General features: G+C 44.5%; 1 protein-coding gene across 1 annotated transcript in view; it reads left to right on the top strand.

Moving 5' to 3' along the window:
• The window catches only part of MSI2 (musashi RNA-binding protein 2), a 261,841-nt gene that overhangs the window by 68,930 nt on the left and 175,905 nt on the right, over positions 1-17,006 (top strand). The window contains exon 2 of the mRNA XM_009318791.1: positions 15,169-15,261. Within this exon, the coding sequence (XP_009317066.1) occupies positions 15,169-15,261 (93 nt within the window). The remainder of the gene's footprint in view (positions 1-15,168; positions 15,262-17,006) is intronic.

Below are 17,006 nucleotides of genomic sequence, written 5' to 3'. Positions count from 1 at the left end.
GTCAAGAGAAGTTATTTCTCTGGGTTTTTTTTTTTAAATAGGCAGAGATCCTGCTTCTTACTGTGCTACGTTGATAAGGGAGTGCTTTCTGTATTGCTGAAAAAGTGTGTCCCATGGTAAGGCCCTTAGTGTATGCCCACTTAAACTTCCAATGCTTTGTGTTTTCAGTGTGTGACAGCACTTGATTGCTTAATATAAAAATGCATTCAGTTTCTTTTTTGCAGCTTTTATGTAGTTTTTTTTTCCCTTTTCTCTCTTACTGAATGGAATGCTTTTTTTTCCTTCTCTGTGACTAGGTATTTTAAAAGTGCTCTTTTGCAAAATATGTGCACATTAGATAATCTGGTGTTGCATAAAATTTCTTTCATATTTTGGGGGCTTCATGCATGCATAAAGTAGACCTAATTGAAGACAGAGGCTGTTTGTCACAAATGTGAATATAAGGAAGGGGGAAGGAGGGGAAGAGTTATGTTAAATGCCAGGGTGATGGGGTTTTTTTCCTTATTAGTTATTTGCAGAAATGTATCAAGAAGTCATTTTGATGCAGTGTACAATAGTATCACAAACTTGTGCTTTGCATCCTAAGTGCCTGGTTAGAGCACAGTTAGAAGCTGAAATCATTCCTCGATTAGTCCCTGGAGTCCTATATAAGTCTTTAACTCTCAGCATGTGGTCTGTGATTTAACAATGGATGAAGGATTGCTGAACTTGAGCTGAATGTATAACCTGAAATTTTCAAACCTGCAACCCCTTCGCTTTCTCCTCTCGCCTTCTTTCTGGAGAAGATCCATCAAAACCTTGCCACAGCTGGCAGCGTATTTGCCTTCAGGGCAGAACTTTGGAGCTGGAAAGACTGGCAGACCGCGGTTCATAGCAATGAGTAGCAAATCGCTACCAAAAAGAGGCAAGAAAGGTGTCTGGCTGCCATACAGTTCTTGGGCCTTGCATTAGGGCTGTAAGTTCTCTTGGAGGGTGGGAGGGAATTGGTCCTGGCTTACCGCTAGCTTCATGTGGCTGTGGGTGCAGCTTGTGGTGACCTCCTTATTTTGATGATGTTAGCCTTCATGTAAAAGGAAAACATCTCCCATGCATTAATTCAGTCTGGACAGCTCATTTACATACTTTTAAAGGGGATGTAAACCTCTATGAAAGATTTTGTTATTAGCCTGCATAGATTATTTTGTTATATCAAGCCATGTGTGTGGCTTAATAGATGCTCACATGGTTCATAGGTTATTTCTTACAAATGTTGGAGTGGTCTTTAGCCCTGTGTCCAACTATGCAAGTTGAGGCATAGTTCTTCTAGTCTTACGTTAAAATCTCCAGCGTAGTTACAGACCTTGTGATTCTGTGGGAGGAATGAAATCTCCCACCACCCTGCAGATAGCCAGGCAGTGGTGTTCAGTTTGTGTGCAGTTTGGGACTTCAAGCTGAGGTAGGTTTCTTCAGTGCCAACAGCACATCTGCCTCTTGACAGGTGACCTGCTGGCAAGGGTGTTGCTGCTTTCCTCCTGGTACTGTATCCTCTGAATAGCTCTTCTCCTGTGATAGAGTTTAAGCTCAAATTGCAGGAGCTAGCTTCAGAGGTCTTCAGCTCAATCCCCATGGATCAGGCAGGAGGCAGATGTTAATGGCATTCAGATTTGGCTTGAGTCAAACTACACAAGTGGCTGTTCATGGGAAGTTGTCCCAGCTTTTCATGCCCTGCCAGACCTGGAAATCCAGTCATCTCAGTGACTTGGCCTTTTTATGTGAGATTTTTGGCAGTGTTGTAACGATCTAGGTACTTTCAAGTCTGTAAATGTATTGAGCTGTGATAGTCTTTGATACTGGCGGAGTTCTTGTACAGGGAAAGATGGGGAAGGAGTGTATTTCGAGCCAGTTGCTTATTTTCAGTAACATAATTATTATTAAAGACCTGTTGATACTATAGATCGGGTAAGAATGAGTCCCTTCATCGTAGCAGCCGTTGCTCTGGGAGCTGGTAAGGCACTTAAACAGCACAGCACTGTGCTTCTGAGCCTTGGTGGGGAAGGAAGAAACCAGCAGTCCCTCTTCTTATCCTTCGGTAGGTAGGAGGCTAAGCTAGTGACCGAAATGCCTCAATTCAGTGATTTCTTTGAGCTCTGCAGGTCTTGCAGCCCTAGGGAGAAAAAGAAATGATAGGACTGTCAACATGACAACAATTTTCTTTTAATCCACTATCTGTGCCAAATTTTGTGAGTGCTGGAACAAGTGCCTTGCGCTTGAGAACAGAGAGAAGTGCAGTGCAAAAATACCTGTGGTTCTGATGTCATGATTTGCAGGGAGTTCATTCTTGCTGATCTTACCGGAGAGCAGGCGAGTGTGTCTCTGAAGTGAGACTCCCTGGGGTCAGGCAGGCTCAGAGCTGGAGGTGTTGCCTGGTGGGATGTTCAGATAGTTTGCATGCATGGCTGAGAGGGAGCAGGGAGTCTCTGTGAGCTCTGGTGCGGTTTGCTGGCACTCTGCCTCCTGTCCCGGAGCTTCCTCTTCCATGTCATGCATTTCTTTTCTCCAAATCCTCACTTTGGACAGGGAGCTATGATGGGGCCGTCCTGAGGATCAATCGTACCATGGTTGCAACCTGGTTAGTAGCACAGAGCTTGGCAGCGTGCCTCGCTGTGTCTGCTGGAGGGCTGAGGGTGAGCCTGAGCTTAGTTACATGTGCCTGAAGTTGGGCCGGGCTTAGTTCCCTCTTGCTTCTGCCAGTCCCCTGAGCTGCTGTGGGGAGTTGGCGTGCTGTAAATCCAGGCCCGGTGGTGTGCAGTTCTGGTTGCCCCGGCACAGCCCTATGTGGGAGGGGAGAAACAAGCATGAGAGTTGGCCTGTTCTGGCGGACAAAAGTCCACCTGAACCCATCAAGGTATTGCTTAGAGATGGTCTCGTTAAAGTCTGGGTGCTGAGTCACGCTGTGTGTTCTGCCATCCAAATGCCAATGTATAAATACATCTGTTTTTGCAGAATCTCTTGCCAAGTACTCGGGTTTACAATGTTAACAGCTTTAAATAAATTCTTCCTGGAGATAACTGATTTATTAGGCTCCTACACTTCTGAAGGCAAAGCTAGTCACAATTAACAAACAAAGCAGCATGAGGCAGTTCTCATTCTGGGTAATAAATCTTTGTGTTGGGTACCACTTGCTAATGGGCTTTGAAAGTAAAACTATACGTCAGTCAAAGTGTGCCTTCAGCCTGGGCAGGCAGCATGTGTGCAGATGATGTGTGTACATGTAATGTAATAGCTATTAATGTGGCACAGTAATGATTTCCATTTGCATACCCAGGCAAGTGTTGGAGGTGGATGATGGGTTTGTGTTCGGCATGAGGCAGCTGTGCGGTACAACCCCTTTGGTAGCCATGCCAAAGTCCTTCCTTGCTCCAGTGCTGGTGTTTGCGGGCGCGCTGGCGGTGCGTTGGGCTGTGTTGTGCATAGGAGTGGTTTCACGTTGTGTCTGCGTGCCTTGGTCTGGGCAGGACTTACAGGTGTAGAAACCAGTGATCTGTTTGCTTTAGTGGTGATGGTAGTAGAAGGGCAGCGGGTCGTTGGTTTCCTTAGTCTAATGAACGTAAGAAGTATGTTCTAACATGCTAACGTTCCAGGGTTCAATGTGCTGTGGATAAATGAGCCATTTTGATTCTGCTGCTGTCATATAACAACAGCTACATAAAGTTTGAGGCAGATCAAGCTGTCCCTCATTTTTCTTTGGTTTTCCTTGGCAGCAGCTGGAATTGGATCTACTTATTTACTCCTGGAAAAGGACTACTTTTTGCATCTAGTTTCTCTGAGGCATTGGGGCTTGCTGGCTGTGGGGTCCATCTGTGTGGAGGAGGTCTGCCGAGGGGCAGCAGCAGGAGCTGCTGAACTTACGGGAATGAAAGCCCTTCGCAGGCAGAGTTTGCATTGGTGCCAGATAAGGCCGTTTAAGCACACTGGTGATACTGTGTTTGCCACCAGATGAGGTGTGGTTGGCACCTGAAAGTGCTAGGAGTGTTGCAGGGTGGTCTTAGGAAAGTGCATCTGACGGGTACTGCAAGAGCTGGAGCCTCGCTCTTACTCCTGGGTAATTCACACCACCAGCGCTCGGGCTCCCGGCCCTGCTGCATGGGGCGGTGGTAATGGCCTGCCTCGGGAGAGCAGCGCTCTCAGAAAACGCGGTGGTTGCATCTATTTGGTCTCCTGTCAGCTACGGAACAGTTGCTCAGTGGTGCTCGCGGGGGACTCGGAGCCTGGAAATGGCAACGGCTGTGCGCTGTGAACGGAGGCAGGGGATAGCTCTGACTGCAGGTACGGGCTCTTTCTCCTGTGCTCTCAGGGGCGTAGTGATTGCCCTCAGTCCTTACTGCTTTCATTTTGGTTTTACTGGTAATCCACCCCTACTCCTTTGCCACTTTTTCTCTCGCTTACCCCCTTTCCTGCCACTGTGTCTTAATGCTAGCTCCTCTTTCAGCCTGGCATCCTTCTCTGGCTCTCATCTTGATGGTACAAGGCTGAGAAATGAGCCCTCCAAGTTTTGGTCGGTAGTTATTGTTGTTCCCTGACGGCATCTTTGTTTGGATAAACAATTGGTCCAAGACCTGTTAGCATGGTTTCCAGCGTCGGGGAGATATTTCTTGCTGGGTTTGTAAAAATGATCTAAATGGATCCGACATCCTGGCTATAAAACATATGTAACATTACACATTTAGTTATGTTACCAGAGACTTGAGTTCATTTTGGTGGGTAGTATTTTATCTGCTACTTTTCCCCTTCTGAAAGCAAAGCTTTCTGTAGAGGAGGATTTATAGAAATATATTTCCAGCACAAAAAAAGTCATGCACATTAAGATGTTGGAGTAAAGGAGAAATAATGTCTTTTTTTGGAGACCTTGGCTGATTTATCTCTTGCTTGGTAGTTTGGTATGACCTTCCTAGCTAAGAATAATATTTTTTTATTCTTCCTTTAATAACAATAATGTCAGTAACAATGTCTCGCACTATTCCAGCATCTTCAAATCAGACTTTCAGCGGGTTAGACATTTAATGAGTAAAGCCTCACAGGCTCCAGTGAGCTGTGGGGATATATTTTTTTGTTCTTTTTTTCGTGGAAATCAAGGCACGTAGCACTCGATTGTGCAACGTACTCAACCTAATGAGGCTTCCACAAACACTGTGAGTTAAAATGTATGCTTAAATGCTGAGCCCTGCAGACTCCAGCTGAGTTTCTCCCAAGACTCTTTGATACATCAGCCCTATGGAGACTAAAATGACTTGCCCCGTGGTCAATAAGTGAGTAAACATCACACAAGGGAGACAAACTCTTGTAGCTGTGAGGTGCTGCCTTCCTTTGGAAAAAGTATGAATGTTTTCTCTTGTCTTGCTTCCACTCTTCATTCTCGATGCCGCTCCTCAGGGGCCCTTTTATTCCTAGTCAAGGGTTATTTGATCTGCTTTAGAGCGACAACTATGTTGCTTTCATAATGGCTGGTGGGTTCCCTCCCTGGCAAGGGAAACATCTTTCTTTTGTGAGATGAAGGTGGGAGTACTGTAATTCTTGCAATTCACCAACCCATTTGTGTGGGGGGAAGAGGATAAAAGAAAATGTGGCATTTCATAAAATTGTGAAAGTATTTCAACAGCAGTAATAAGCAAATCTGGACATTTTGCAAGATTTCACTGGTCTCGCATCAGAGGAAAAGATCACCCTTATAAAAAAGCCAAGCAGCGTGTTGCATAGACATTAGCTTGACTCAGCAGATGAAGTAAAACTTGCTCATCAGTAACTGATTGCCATGTGCATCTATATTATGTAGATGAAATTAATCAAGGCTAAGGGTTAAAGTTTTCCATTTGTTCTTTTCAGAGAAATCACCTGGAGTATGTTGGGAGGGAGGTAAATTGCTTTACACATTTCTCTCTTCTTCCTATGAATTTTTCTTGTTTTAGCAGAACATTATCTAGAATCTTAACAGAGAGGTCTCTCGCTGATTTGGCAGGGTTGTCATGAAAAATTAGTTGATAGCAACTTAGAAGTATTTAAATTATGTCTGCTTTCTGCACTGTAGCGGCAATAAACTTTTTTTTGGACTGACCTCAGTGTTTGGAGCTGGAACAATTTACAAACTCTCACTTTTCTTAGTCTCCGAATTGGACTGTGCTATTGGTTTTTGTTAAACACTGTGTTAAACCTCCAATTACACTTCTTCCTTCTCCTTTTTGTAAGTGCATGCTTAAAGAAAGGTTCATTGGCAGCACCATAAAAGCAATTCTAGCTGTGGAACCACGTGCTTTGGGGCACATTGGCAGAGCAAGCTGCTTGCATGCTAAAAGGTATGGCTGGCTGAACAGTGTAACTGCCTGTGCGTGCTCTCTTAACATTAGAGGTAAGTGTGGAGCAGTCAAAGAAGGAAAAGTTTTTGCCTGTGGGATAACAGCATGTCCCCTGCAAATCGGTTGATGCCTTGCCCTGTGACAGTTCGTCCAGCACCAATGCCAGCCGGTGGAAGAGGCCTGTGCAGGATCCGTGTTTTGGCTCCTCGCTGACAGCAGTGATGTGGCGACGGGCTTGGGCAGCCCACCTGGTTAGGAGGCAGCAGCTCTTGGTTGAACATGACTCTGCTTGAGCTTCCACAAGCCGTTTGGTGCTCGCCCTCAGGAAAAGCTTGAGGGTGGCCGGTGGGAATGTCTGCCCTTGTGCCTGCAGCACCCAGGAGCTGGCGATGCTTCAGGCAGCAACTGCAGCTGTATGCAAATATGGCAACAATCAAAGGTACTTACTCAATTTTGCCTACTGCTTTTGCTCTAACAGATTTATAGATTTTAATTGGGTTGATATGACTCAAATCACAAAAAATATTGTGAGGACTCTTGGATGAGGGTTTTGAGTCAATGGGAGCTGCAGGACCTGGAAAAATTAGGCCACTTAAGTGCCTCAGTATGGATTTTGGCATCCAACTCCAAGCACGCAGCTTTTGAAGTTGTTGGCCTTTGTGGTCAGCTGCCCTCTGGGGCAGGCCCTCAGCCGCTCTTAATTGTGGAAGCCCCACACAAATCTCTGCTTTCAGCAGATCTGCAACAGTGCAGCCTGTACGGGAGAGGCAGCCCGCTCTTTGGCAGAAGAAAATGCCACTCACTGCTATATCCAGCCTCCATGCAGTGTCTGTCATGCTGCATGCCCCTCCTGGGTTTGGGGAATCAGGGACGGCTGGTTGCCTTCTCCTTGTGTTATTCTGGACTAAAAAATGAGGACTTGGGTATGTTTTGGGAAGCTGCTTAGTTTGATTTCCCACTTTGACCTACTTTAGTCCACCCTGCTTCACCTGTAGAGCCTTACTCCAAATCGACCTTGAACATGCCCTTGTAAACATGTTCTTTCACAGTTGTATGTCCTGCTGGAGGACAAAAGTTTTCTGGTTGTATTTTGGATATGGCACAGGATGTTTCTTTCCAGGAGACAGTAGAATATAAATAGAGGAATTGATGAAAGTTGTAATAGTCAGTTAATGCTGTTCCCATCAAATATTGCTGCCGTGTCTTTGAATGTGAGGTCCCTGGGCAGAATGCCATCTCTCTCTGTCTCTCTCTGTACAAGGTGAAGTTCTGCCAGTATCCTGTAGATTTAGGAGCGGAGTCTTAATTGCTTCCCACTGGGACCTTTGTCCCTACATTATATGGGCATTGCAAAAGTCCCACCCCTAGTACATAGTCATATTGGGCAGCGCTCTCCATTTGTGGTCCTGAGATGTATTCCTTTAAAAATAATTATTTTTATTTAAACTTATTAATGCAGTTTTTAAGCACTGCTGAACAGTAGTCAAGCAGGCATGTTAGGTAAGTTGTCTGCACTCAGCGAATATTTAGAGTTACTTTCCTTACCATGAGAAGCTAAAGCAACCGGGGGCATTTAAATAGATTTTCTCTCTGCTCCACTCTTCCTGCCGCTGTACCTTGATTCTGTAACCCATAAAAGAGTTAAATAGAGCACAGTAGAAGGGAGCAGCCCTAAGGGATGTGATATAACTGGTTATAGCGAGGCTGTGGGGCTATGATCTATTCCTGTTCTCTGGAGGGTGTGAAGTCTGGCTCTGGTGAATTTTACTGTATCTTTTGATATGAAGCTTGAAGCCAGATTTTGCTCAAAAAAAAAAAAATGCTGAGCTCTCACAGCTGGGGCTAGTTTTCAGGAGATTGGATCTCCCATGAAGGGAGCTCTTCGTGGTGGCGCATGTCAACGCGTTGCTGTGCCTGGAGAGCAGGGGGTGGTTTGCAGGGTGCTTAGGGGAAGGTGCGGGATGCTCCTGCGCAGACAGCAAGCCCTTCTTCTGGGGAGGGCCCCTTCCTGGGGGGGATGGCTGTGGCCTGTGACGGGCTGCCATTGCTTAACTGTACCTGCGGGCGAATAAGGGGCTGGTCCTCCCAGGGGGGCGAATGAGAGAGTTAAATTTGGCCGTAGTCAGGAAGATGACCAGGAAGGGCTCTGCTGGACCCAGGCCAGATTTGCTTGTGAAACTCCAAGGATGGCTTTGGCGATTGCTGCCAATTCAATCTGTCATATAAAAATCACTTTCTGTGTTCTGCCTCCTACTGATACCATAGTCATCGAGGGAGAAAACTAAAACACCAGCCAAAAACTGACCCTCCCAAAGTTAACAGCAAAACCAAAGACAGCCAAAAACTGGGAATACAGCAGGGACTAAGCTAACAGTTTCACTTATGAATGGTTTGGGAGAATACAATCCATCTGTATTTTCCACAGAAATCAAGGGAACTGATTTACCCTGCTGGGAATCTGTGCCGCTTGTTTGGATTAAAGAGCTCTTTCATTCCTGCATACCTTTCTATAGCTTGAGTCGGTTCTCACAGGATGACATTAGCTTACACAGGGGTCAGGCACAAGGTATTTGCACCGTTTAAGTCTTGCTGAAATCCTATTTTGAACACTTAAGCGTGTTGTACGTGGCACGTAAAGCCATGCTGCCTTTGCACAGGATTGAGTTCCTCTTGCTGTTGTGGAGCTTGAGAGTCTAATATTTGCTAGCCGATGGTACACAATGTTCAGCAAAATATATTCATCAGTTGTCAACCGTACAGCAGTATTGGGGAAGGGGATGGTTCCTGGGGTGTTCTCTTACTTGGTGAATGGAGAAGGGTTGGCAGTTTTCAGTAAACGTTGCCTTTTTTATCGTGGGCTTTGCATCATGTTTCAGTTTGGTTTTTTAATAGCTTTTTGGAACTTGCTGTGAGGATCCCAGAGGCAAAAAAAAACCTGGAGAATTCTTGCTTATGGTTTGTGCTCTGCCAAAGAAGCCTAGCAATTTAGTTAACAAGATCACTTCCCCTATTACATGAGTTATTGTTGTTTTTAATTAGAGGTAATGCTGTAGTTTGAATGTACAACACAATGGGGTATAAAATACAGTTCAGCATATATACCAAAGATGATTTTTCCAATTATAAACCTATTTAGAAGGCGGATACATTAGAAATGATGAAATGTCAAACTGCAGATTAGGTGAGCAAGCTGGAATACGCATGCACCCACGCATACACGCTATCATACAAGAAAGAGGAAAGTGCTCTGGAAAACAGTTATATATGCATAATTAGTTTAATCTGAAATTAATGCTAATTTCAGCAATTTGCGATGCAGATTGACTATTAGTACTCTAGTCCACTTCCACTGTATTGAGAAGTTGAGGATGCAAAGCCTTAATGAATTCCACACAGGCGTGCACCAGAGCTGAGTTCATGCACCAGTTTCCAGGGCGTTCTTTGAGCCCCGTGTGTGTTGGTTTGCTTCAGCGCCTGTCTCTGCCTCTTGCTTTTAGAGAGCGGCTGCTCATTTAGAAAGTAGTCCTGTTTCAAGCAAAGATGTGAGGGCATGCAGAATATTCCTGCATTTCTGACTCTGCTGCCATCTGCATTTGCCCAGGTCATTTTTAACTGCATCTGTACCTTTGGATAACCCAGTTTCAAAGCACGTGCATTTTACTTTGCAATGAGACCTGCCAGTGACACACTCAGTCTCCTTTCTGTGCTAGCTGGATGTAAGCACTCATTCTTTCCAACCTCATCATCCACGCCTCCTAAGCCAGGAGCTCTTCATTAAAAGTGGGGCGGGGAGGACAGCAAAAAAAAAAAAGCTGTGTAAAGAACAGTAGGGAATTGATACTTAAAACCATTACCCTGAAGTCAAATATGTAACTCCTGTGTTAAACATAGACTGGGCTTTGGCTCATCTGAAAAGAGTAGCGGATACTTGTTGCTTGAGATCTTGAAATTCTAAGAATTCTGCAAAGTGTTTCATGAGCTTAAAATCCCCTTTATTAATTTTTAATAGTCATGATAATAAGACAGTTTCAGTGGGGGAAAAAAAAAACCACCAAGAAAACGAGAACAGAGTTCATACATGAGTATGCAAGGATATCACCGGACACTGAACTGGAGGCTCTAACTTCGCAAAACAGCAGTTCCTTCATTTTACCTGAGTCAGTTGGTTTTAGCCCACGTAGTGTATTGACGTGTTTGAGTGGGACAGGATTTTTGTTTCCAGAGACTGCATCTTCAGCCTGTTGTTTAGAGAAGATTTACCTGATATGCCCCAAACCGATCTAATTACAACCTTAACCTTGCAAAAAATGGCTTAAAATCAGAAGACTTGTCTTGCTGAAGTAGGGTGTTTTTTTTCCTGCTTCTGCACCACCTGAAGTGTTTGCTCAGTTTCAGAACACAAAGACGAATATATTTTTCAAAAGCCAAGCCAGTAAAGAGATTGTAACCTTGAATGACTCTTTTTGCAGGAGTAGTCACATGTGTTTTGATTAACTGCAACACTAACAGTATACAAACAAAGCAATTCTGCAGGTACTTACAATTAACAGACTTTATAACCTTAGATCTAACTCTTCCCTGTCGATTCCTTCTGCAGCAAGAGAGAGAGACACCTTCAGTATACAAAAGCTCCAAAAACGTTTAGTATCTACATTTTGCAGAGCCCTGCAATAGTGAATGATGGATATATTATACTGCGAATTAGAAACAAAGACATGAAGCTGGAAGTATTGTGGTTTCTGAGTGACCTAGACCTCTTGGAGTCATTCATAAAACACGGATTTGTGATTGATTCACACAGATCACTTCCTATTACCCAAACCCTGCCGTTCCCACCCCAGGCAAAGAGCAGATGGAGCTGCTGTCTGAGGGATGGAACCCAAAATCACTACAGGCGACTCCCTTTTGCTGTTTGCGGGAGCGGCCCTGTTATAAGCAACCTCCAGAAAGCAGATTCTAAATTTACTCGCGGTAAAAGATAAAGATCCTCAGTGACTTTTGCTGGAGGCACTTCAGGCTGGGGACTCTTAGGTTTTGGGCTTTTTGTTATAATTAAAAAAAAAAAATTATAATGAGTGTTTTTCTTCCATATATACATAAATGTTTTTATAAAATTGTAGATTTTTTTTTTGTTAAAGATATTCTGATTTATTTTCTGAGCCAAATGAGAAATTTTGATTAAAAAAAAACAACTTTAATTTTTAAAAGAGGAACTCTTCAGTTGGCTCAGTTCCTTGTGCCTCTGATCATTTGTCATCTTTAACATTTACTAAACAGCACTAAGCGTACTTCATGAAATATTTTTTAACCTTTTGTTTCTCCTCCCTGAAACAAGCACAGATCTGGGGAGGTGATGGTGAAGAATATCATATCAGATAGTAAGAACATCACTCACTGGGATGAACCAGAAGCCCATTGGTGCCAGTGCCCTGTCTCCTGCTTGAGGGTACTTAGTGAGAAATAAGGTGATCTCCTCCTGTGCCCTCAGAGCCATTAGCAATGAGAGTTTTTGGGACTTTCTAGTTAGCGTCAGTTTTCTCAGAACTTGGGCATGAATGTGCCTGGTCCTGGCGATTTGATGTGCTTTAAAATCTTTTTTTATTGATGATTCAGTGGCTGATCTACACAGAAGGTGTCCTTGGTGTAGTAAAATCCCTGAGTTAGTGAATACTTTTATTTTTTTTATGCTCCATCATGTTTGGCTAACACATTTGCAAACCTTTGGCTGTTAGCTGTTGGGCTAATAGTCTGGGCTCTGAGTCTCTGGGCTGCGGGCCTGCTGCAAAGCTCCGCTCCATGGGAGCCTGGGAGCCCCGTGCCGCGCAGGACCACAGTGCTCTGCAGTTTTTACCCTGATGAAGCCTTGCCTCATAACTCGTCTGCTTAGCTAATGAGAGAGGATTTGCAGGTTAGAGCAGGAGTTGGAGGCTTTGTTTCCAGTTGGTCTGAGTCCCACCACAGTTATCTAATAATTGAAAATTGGTGAGGCTGTACCAGCATAGACAAGTCAACTGCGTACAGCAGTTTACCTGGCGTTAATGTTTGAGAAAGAAATGGGTGCTTCCAGCACAAACGGCAACTCTTCTCATCTGCTGGGGTTCTCCTAGGCGCCCCGGGCTGAATCCGAGCTGGGCGCTGTGCTGGCCTCATTGCCGGCTGCGGGAGCCTGTCGTGGCACCACGGTGAACGGCCTTCATCCGTTCACCACCGCTGCGCACATCCAGATCTTTATGGGGAAAAGGCTGGTTTCCAAACCTGCACCTCTGTCATGACCCCGTCTCCTGGGCTGCTGGTGGTCGTTGCGTCGTGGGAGACAGGGGTGAGGAAGAGACTCCTGGCTCAGCCCGTGGCGAGTCTGGGGGCACACTGGTACCTTGTGCCACGGATGAAGGGAAGGCAACGAAACCTCCTGTTGAGGCGCATCAGGATAGGAGGAATTGCTAAGGCTACACATTACTTCTGTTTTTTTGCTGCGGGGAGTATGTATAACAAAGCAATTGAACCGTCTCTTCAGGAAAACGTAGATTGTAAAAGCAGACTTAATTTTGTCCTTCACTTTTGTACTAAAGAGATGATTTCTGAAACCATTTCCCAGCTCGCAACATATCTCTAGGCATTAAAATGTTGTGAATTTGCTTGTCATTACCAATATTTTCTTTGACTGAAGCTATTGAAATAAAGTAGCCTTTTTCTTTAACCTTCAATCTTGCTTCTAAAAGAAGTAGCTCTCTTTTTCTTTCTTTCTTTCTTGGTCAAATATAAAAATGATGATAATTTCAAATATTGCTTTAGAATAATTGCTTTCCTCCCTCTTTTGTATGACAACAGAAGCTTGGCCTGATCTTAAATCAGATGCTGGCAGGCAGAGGGCTCTTGACAGCCCTGCAAAATCCTTTAGTTACAAGTCGGCTTTAGCCAATTCTTTATTTGTAAATGACAATTTTCTACAGAAAAATGTATGCTTGGGCTTCAATTTCAGAGTCCTAGATTGCAGCCAGGAAAAAATAATTGAATTTTTACACTGTGGTTTTTTTTTTTTCCCTCTCTTCCTAACTTAAAAAAAAAAATAATGAAGCTCTGTAAAGCATGGTTAGGGGCCGATTGAGGGAAATATCTACCCTGGTTAATTTGAATGGCAGTGGAGACGAGAGTGATGTTTAATTTGTTCTGCACTGAGAGAATTTGGGGCTACTCCAAGCTTTTTGTTCGGTGTCTCAGTTTTGCGAAAGCTTTGCCTGCAGCCACGCAGCACAGCTTGTCACCGCAGTTCCACTCGTGTGGCAAACCCCAGCTGGGCCGGCGCCAGTTTGGGGAGCACCATTGCTCTCAGTGGGTCTGATGTGCGGAACGGGGTCTCGTGGTGTGGGGGCAGAGCCACGTGGGAGCCTGTGGTGTGATGGGGTTGCCATACTGCCGCAGGAGCGTGGTGACCCTCGAGGCAGCCCCCAGCACCTCGGCGCAGAGAAAAGGTGCTGGGCTGCACCTTGCGACCTTCAGTAGCTATCGTAAAATGTATCCTGTCTTTAGTAAAAAAATAAAAAAGTGAGAACAATCTAGGCTCTGCACTGAGCAGCTGCACAGCAGTTGTCTCCGGCCAAATGCCCAGTGTTGCTCCCTTTGCATTGCTTCAGCATTTGCCGGCCGTTGTTTAACCAAGCGAGTCCTGGAGTTACGGGGCGTTTTTTCCCTTGCTGTTGTAAGTGGGCTGCTTCGTCCAATTTCTGTCATACAGAAAACAAGCTCAAGCGTATTTAAATGCATGCATTTCTTATTGACATGTTTGTTGGTTTCTTGAGTTAACATGCGACGCTGACTTTAAAACATCTCTGTATGGTGGTGTAGGCTGCTGATGAGTTGCTGTCTCTAGTGGTAAGGGCATTGCCTGCTGTGAGCTGGGGCGTTTCCCCTACGTCCAAGCATACGGGATGATGCCTGCCCCTCTGGAGTGTGCTGACAACGTTGTCCTGAATCAGCCTTGATTTAAGGTGGCCCACAAAGCTCAAGTGGTTTGGGATCGGCCCACCAAAGACACCAGCTTCCCCTGCCACCGCTGGGGTTTGGGTCCCTGGGCTGGATCCTGCCTGTCTTAAAGGGTTACGGGTTGTGGATAATGGGTTATCTGATAGTACGCTCTCTGTAGGGAATCCAGCATCATCCCGTCACCTTGTATGGACCAAACTTGGGGGGCCTGTGGGTCAGGAAGAAGAGCTGGGTGCTCAGTTGTGGTCTTGGGGAACACGAAGGGGTTTCTGAAGGGCCTGATCCAGCCCCTGATGGATGGCGATACTGTGAGCGTTTCAGCTGAAACATGGTTTGTGGCAGCTAGAGGACTGCACCGGTGGCTCTTGCTATCTTTCGTCATTTGATTATTTTTTAAGTGACTGTGCAAGTTCCTTTTAAACTGACCCATGGAAACTTAATAACACATCGCTTTGATTTGATATAATTACCTTTTGTCTGCCAAAGAGCATGCACTCTGTCTTTAGGGAAAAAGCGGGGGAAATGGCACGTCTTTTTGAGACAGTAGCTATGAGGATATGACACTTGGACTCCTCTTTCACTTATATTTGCATTGAGAAGCACAATAAAAATCATTTATTAAAAAAAAATATCCGGGGGCTAGAGTTGTTATTGAGTGCCTTTACTCAGCCATTTCTCAAATAAAACCAAAACAAGACAAAGAAAAAAAGAAGTATCTAATCAAATAGAATCTGAATTGCTTTTGTACAGAAATATTCTCATTAACTGGGTTAGGGATGGCATCTGAAGAATATTTCTTTTTTCCACATATTGTTTGAAATAATCTGGTTAAACCGTATGCTTGTCTTGTAATTTCTTACAGATGGTCACAAGAACAAAGAAAATATTTGTAGGTGGATTATCGGCTAATACAGTAGTGGAAGACGTAAAGCAATACTTTGAACAGTTTGGCAAGGTAAGTTCCTGCCCAAGTGAGCACTACATATTTTGAATTCTTCTTTTTCTCCCCCTTTCTTTTTAAAGTGTGTTTTGAAAAACAGAAGTGCAGTGAGGCCTATGCTCAAAGGAGGGCCACGTTTTTTGCCTTTCAGTGTAATTTCTCGAAGCCTCTGGAATCGCTTCTGGAATTCCTTTTCTGTTTGTTGCATGTGTATGTATACAACACTGCCAACACTGTTTACCTTCTTTAAAGAAAAAAGAATCATTGGGAGGTGAATTTGTTTATGTTCAGGAAGAATTTGACCCTTAGCTGAATGATTACACAGTTGTCTACTCCATAAAATCAGCCCTCTGTTTACCCCTGGTTCCAGTGGCGAAAGGAGCAGATAGATGTATTTGAGAGAGCTCATTAAGTTGTGAAAATGCCTGAAGGAACCACGTGAATAGCAAAAGTAATATGGAAGTCACTAGAATATCCATTTAATTTCTTATTAAAAAATCCTTATGCAAGTTGCTTTGGAAATATATGTAGAATCCTGACATGATTTAAAAAAAAAAAAAAAGTTTTCGCAAGGAAGGAAACCTGAACCTTGCCAGAATAGTCTTTTCAGTGATGGGACAGCTCAAACCCCACAGTCCAGGCTCTGTCTGGAGCTTAGCGCCACTGACTTCCCTGGAGCTTCCTGGATCCCCAGGGCTTCTGGGTGCTTGGTCAGGAGTCCGACAAGGTGAAGAGCTTGCAGAGCCGTCTGCTTTGAAGGCAGTTTATGGTACCACCTTCCCTGGAGACTCCTGTCAGCCCTATGGTCCGTGGGGCTCCATACAGCTCAATTCCTGTCTTTTGGAGTGGATCAATTGATGATTTAGATGCCTGATTGCGTAAGGACACAGCAGGATGTCCCAAAGCAAAGCAGTTCCCATTCCTTGTAGTTAGTTTATGTTTCTTTTATCTGCCCTGAAAAGCCTTGGCCAGGCAGTATTTATTGAGGGCTGAGGAGGGGAGTTTATAAATTGTTCCTGTGCTGGATTGATAGTTGTTTTGCAAACCTTTCATTTTATTTTCAATAATAATCTTCGATTCCGGCAGGATGTTTACAGCCTGCTGAGCCTTTTATTAAAGGATTACATGAGCTTTTGGATCTTTCTTCTGTAGTTACTTCTAATTGCAGAACTCCTCTAACCTGTATTTTTGAAGTTAATAATAGTTTCAGTGTAAGTGCTTTGCATATTGTCTGGATGCTGTCTTAATATAGTCTTTTAAATTTCGCCATCTGGTAGTTTCATGCTTGCAATTTTACAGTCCCCGAGAATGTAGACAACTAGGCTGCGTTTTCCAGTAGTGACTAGTGATTCGGGACACTTCAGTCCTGCTTTCGTGCTTTGCCTTTCTCGAGATAGCTTAAAAGAGGTCTGGCTTTCCAAAGGCAATACTTTTGGAAAATCAAATTTTTTTTCAAGTGTCTTAATTTGAAGGCTAAAAAATTAAGGCACTGAAAATAATTGCACAAGTTGCGGTCGAAGCCGGAACCCCTTCCTCTGGCAGTAGAGCTGCGGTATGTCCTGCTGAGGCTGCGTGGTCCAGTCATTGGAGCTCAGCTCCTGTAGGACTCGGGCTCACAGGGCTCGGCCCCTGTGCTACCGGCTGACCTTTTCCAGTTGCATCCCTGTTTCACGCTTCCCTATTCTAGCTTGTGAAAAGGAGATGAGTTTGGTGAAGCCGGTGATGTTTTGGAGGAAAGGCTTCTTGGCTGTGTCACCGTG

The sequence above is a fragment of the Pygoscelis adeliae genome, unplaced genomic scaffold, assembly GCF_000699105.1.
Source record: "Pygoscelis adeliae isolate BGI_AS28 unplaced genomic scaffold, ASM69910v1 Scaffold392, whole genome shotgun sequence".
NCBI lineage: Eukaryota > Metazoa > Chordata > Aves > Sphenisciformes > Spheniscidae > Pygoscelis > Pygoscelis adeliae.
The sequence above is the reverse complement of the archived record's forward strand: the minus strand, read 5'-3'. Positions and strand labels throughout refer to the sequence as shown.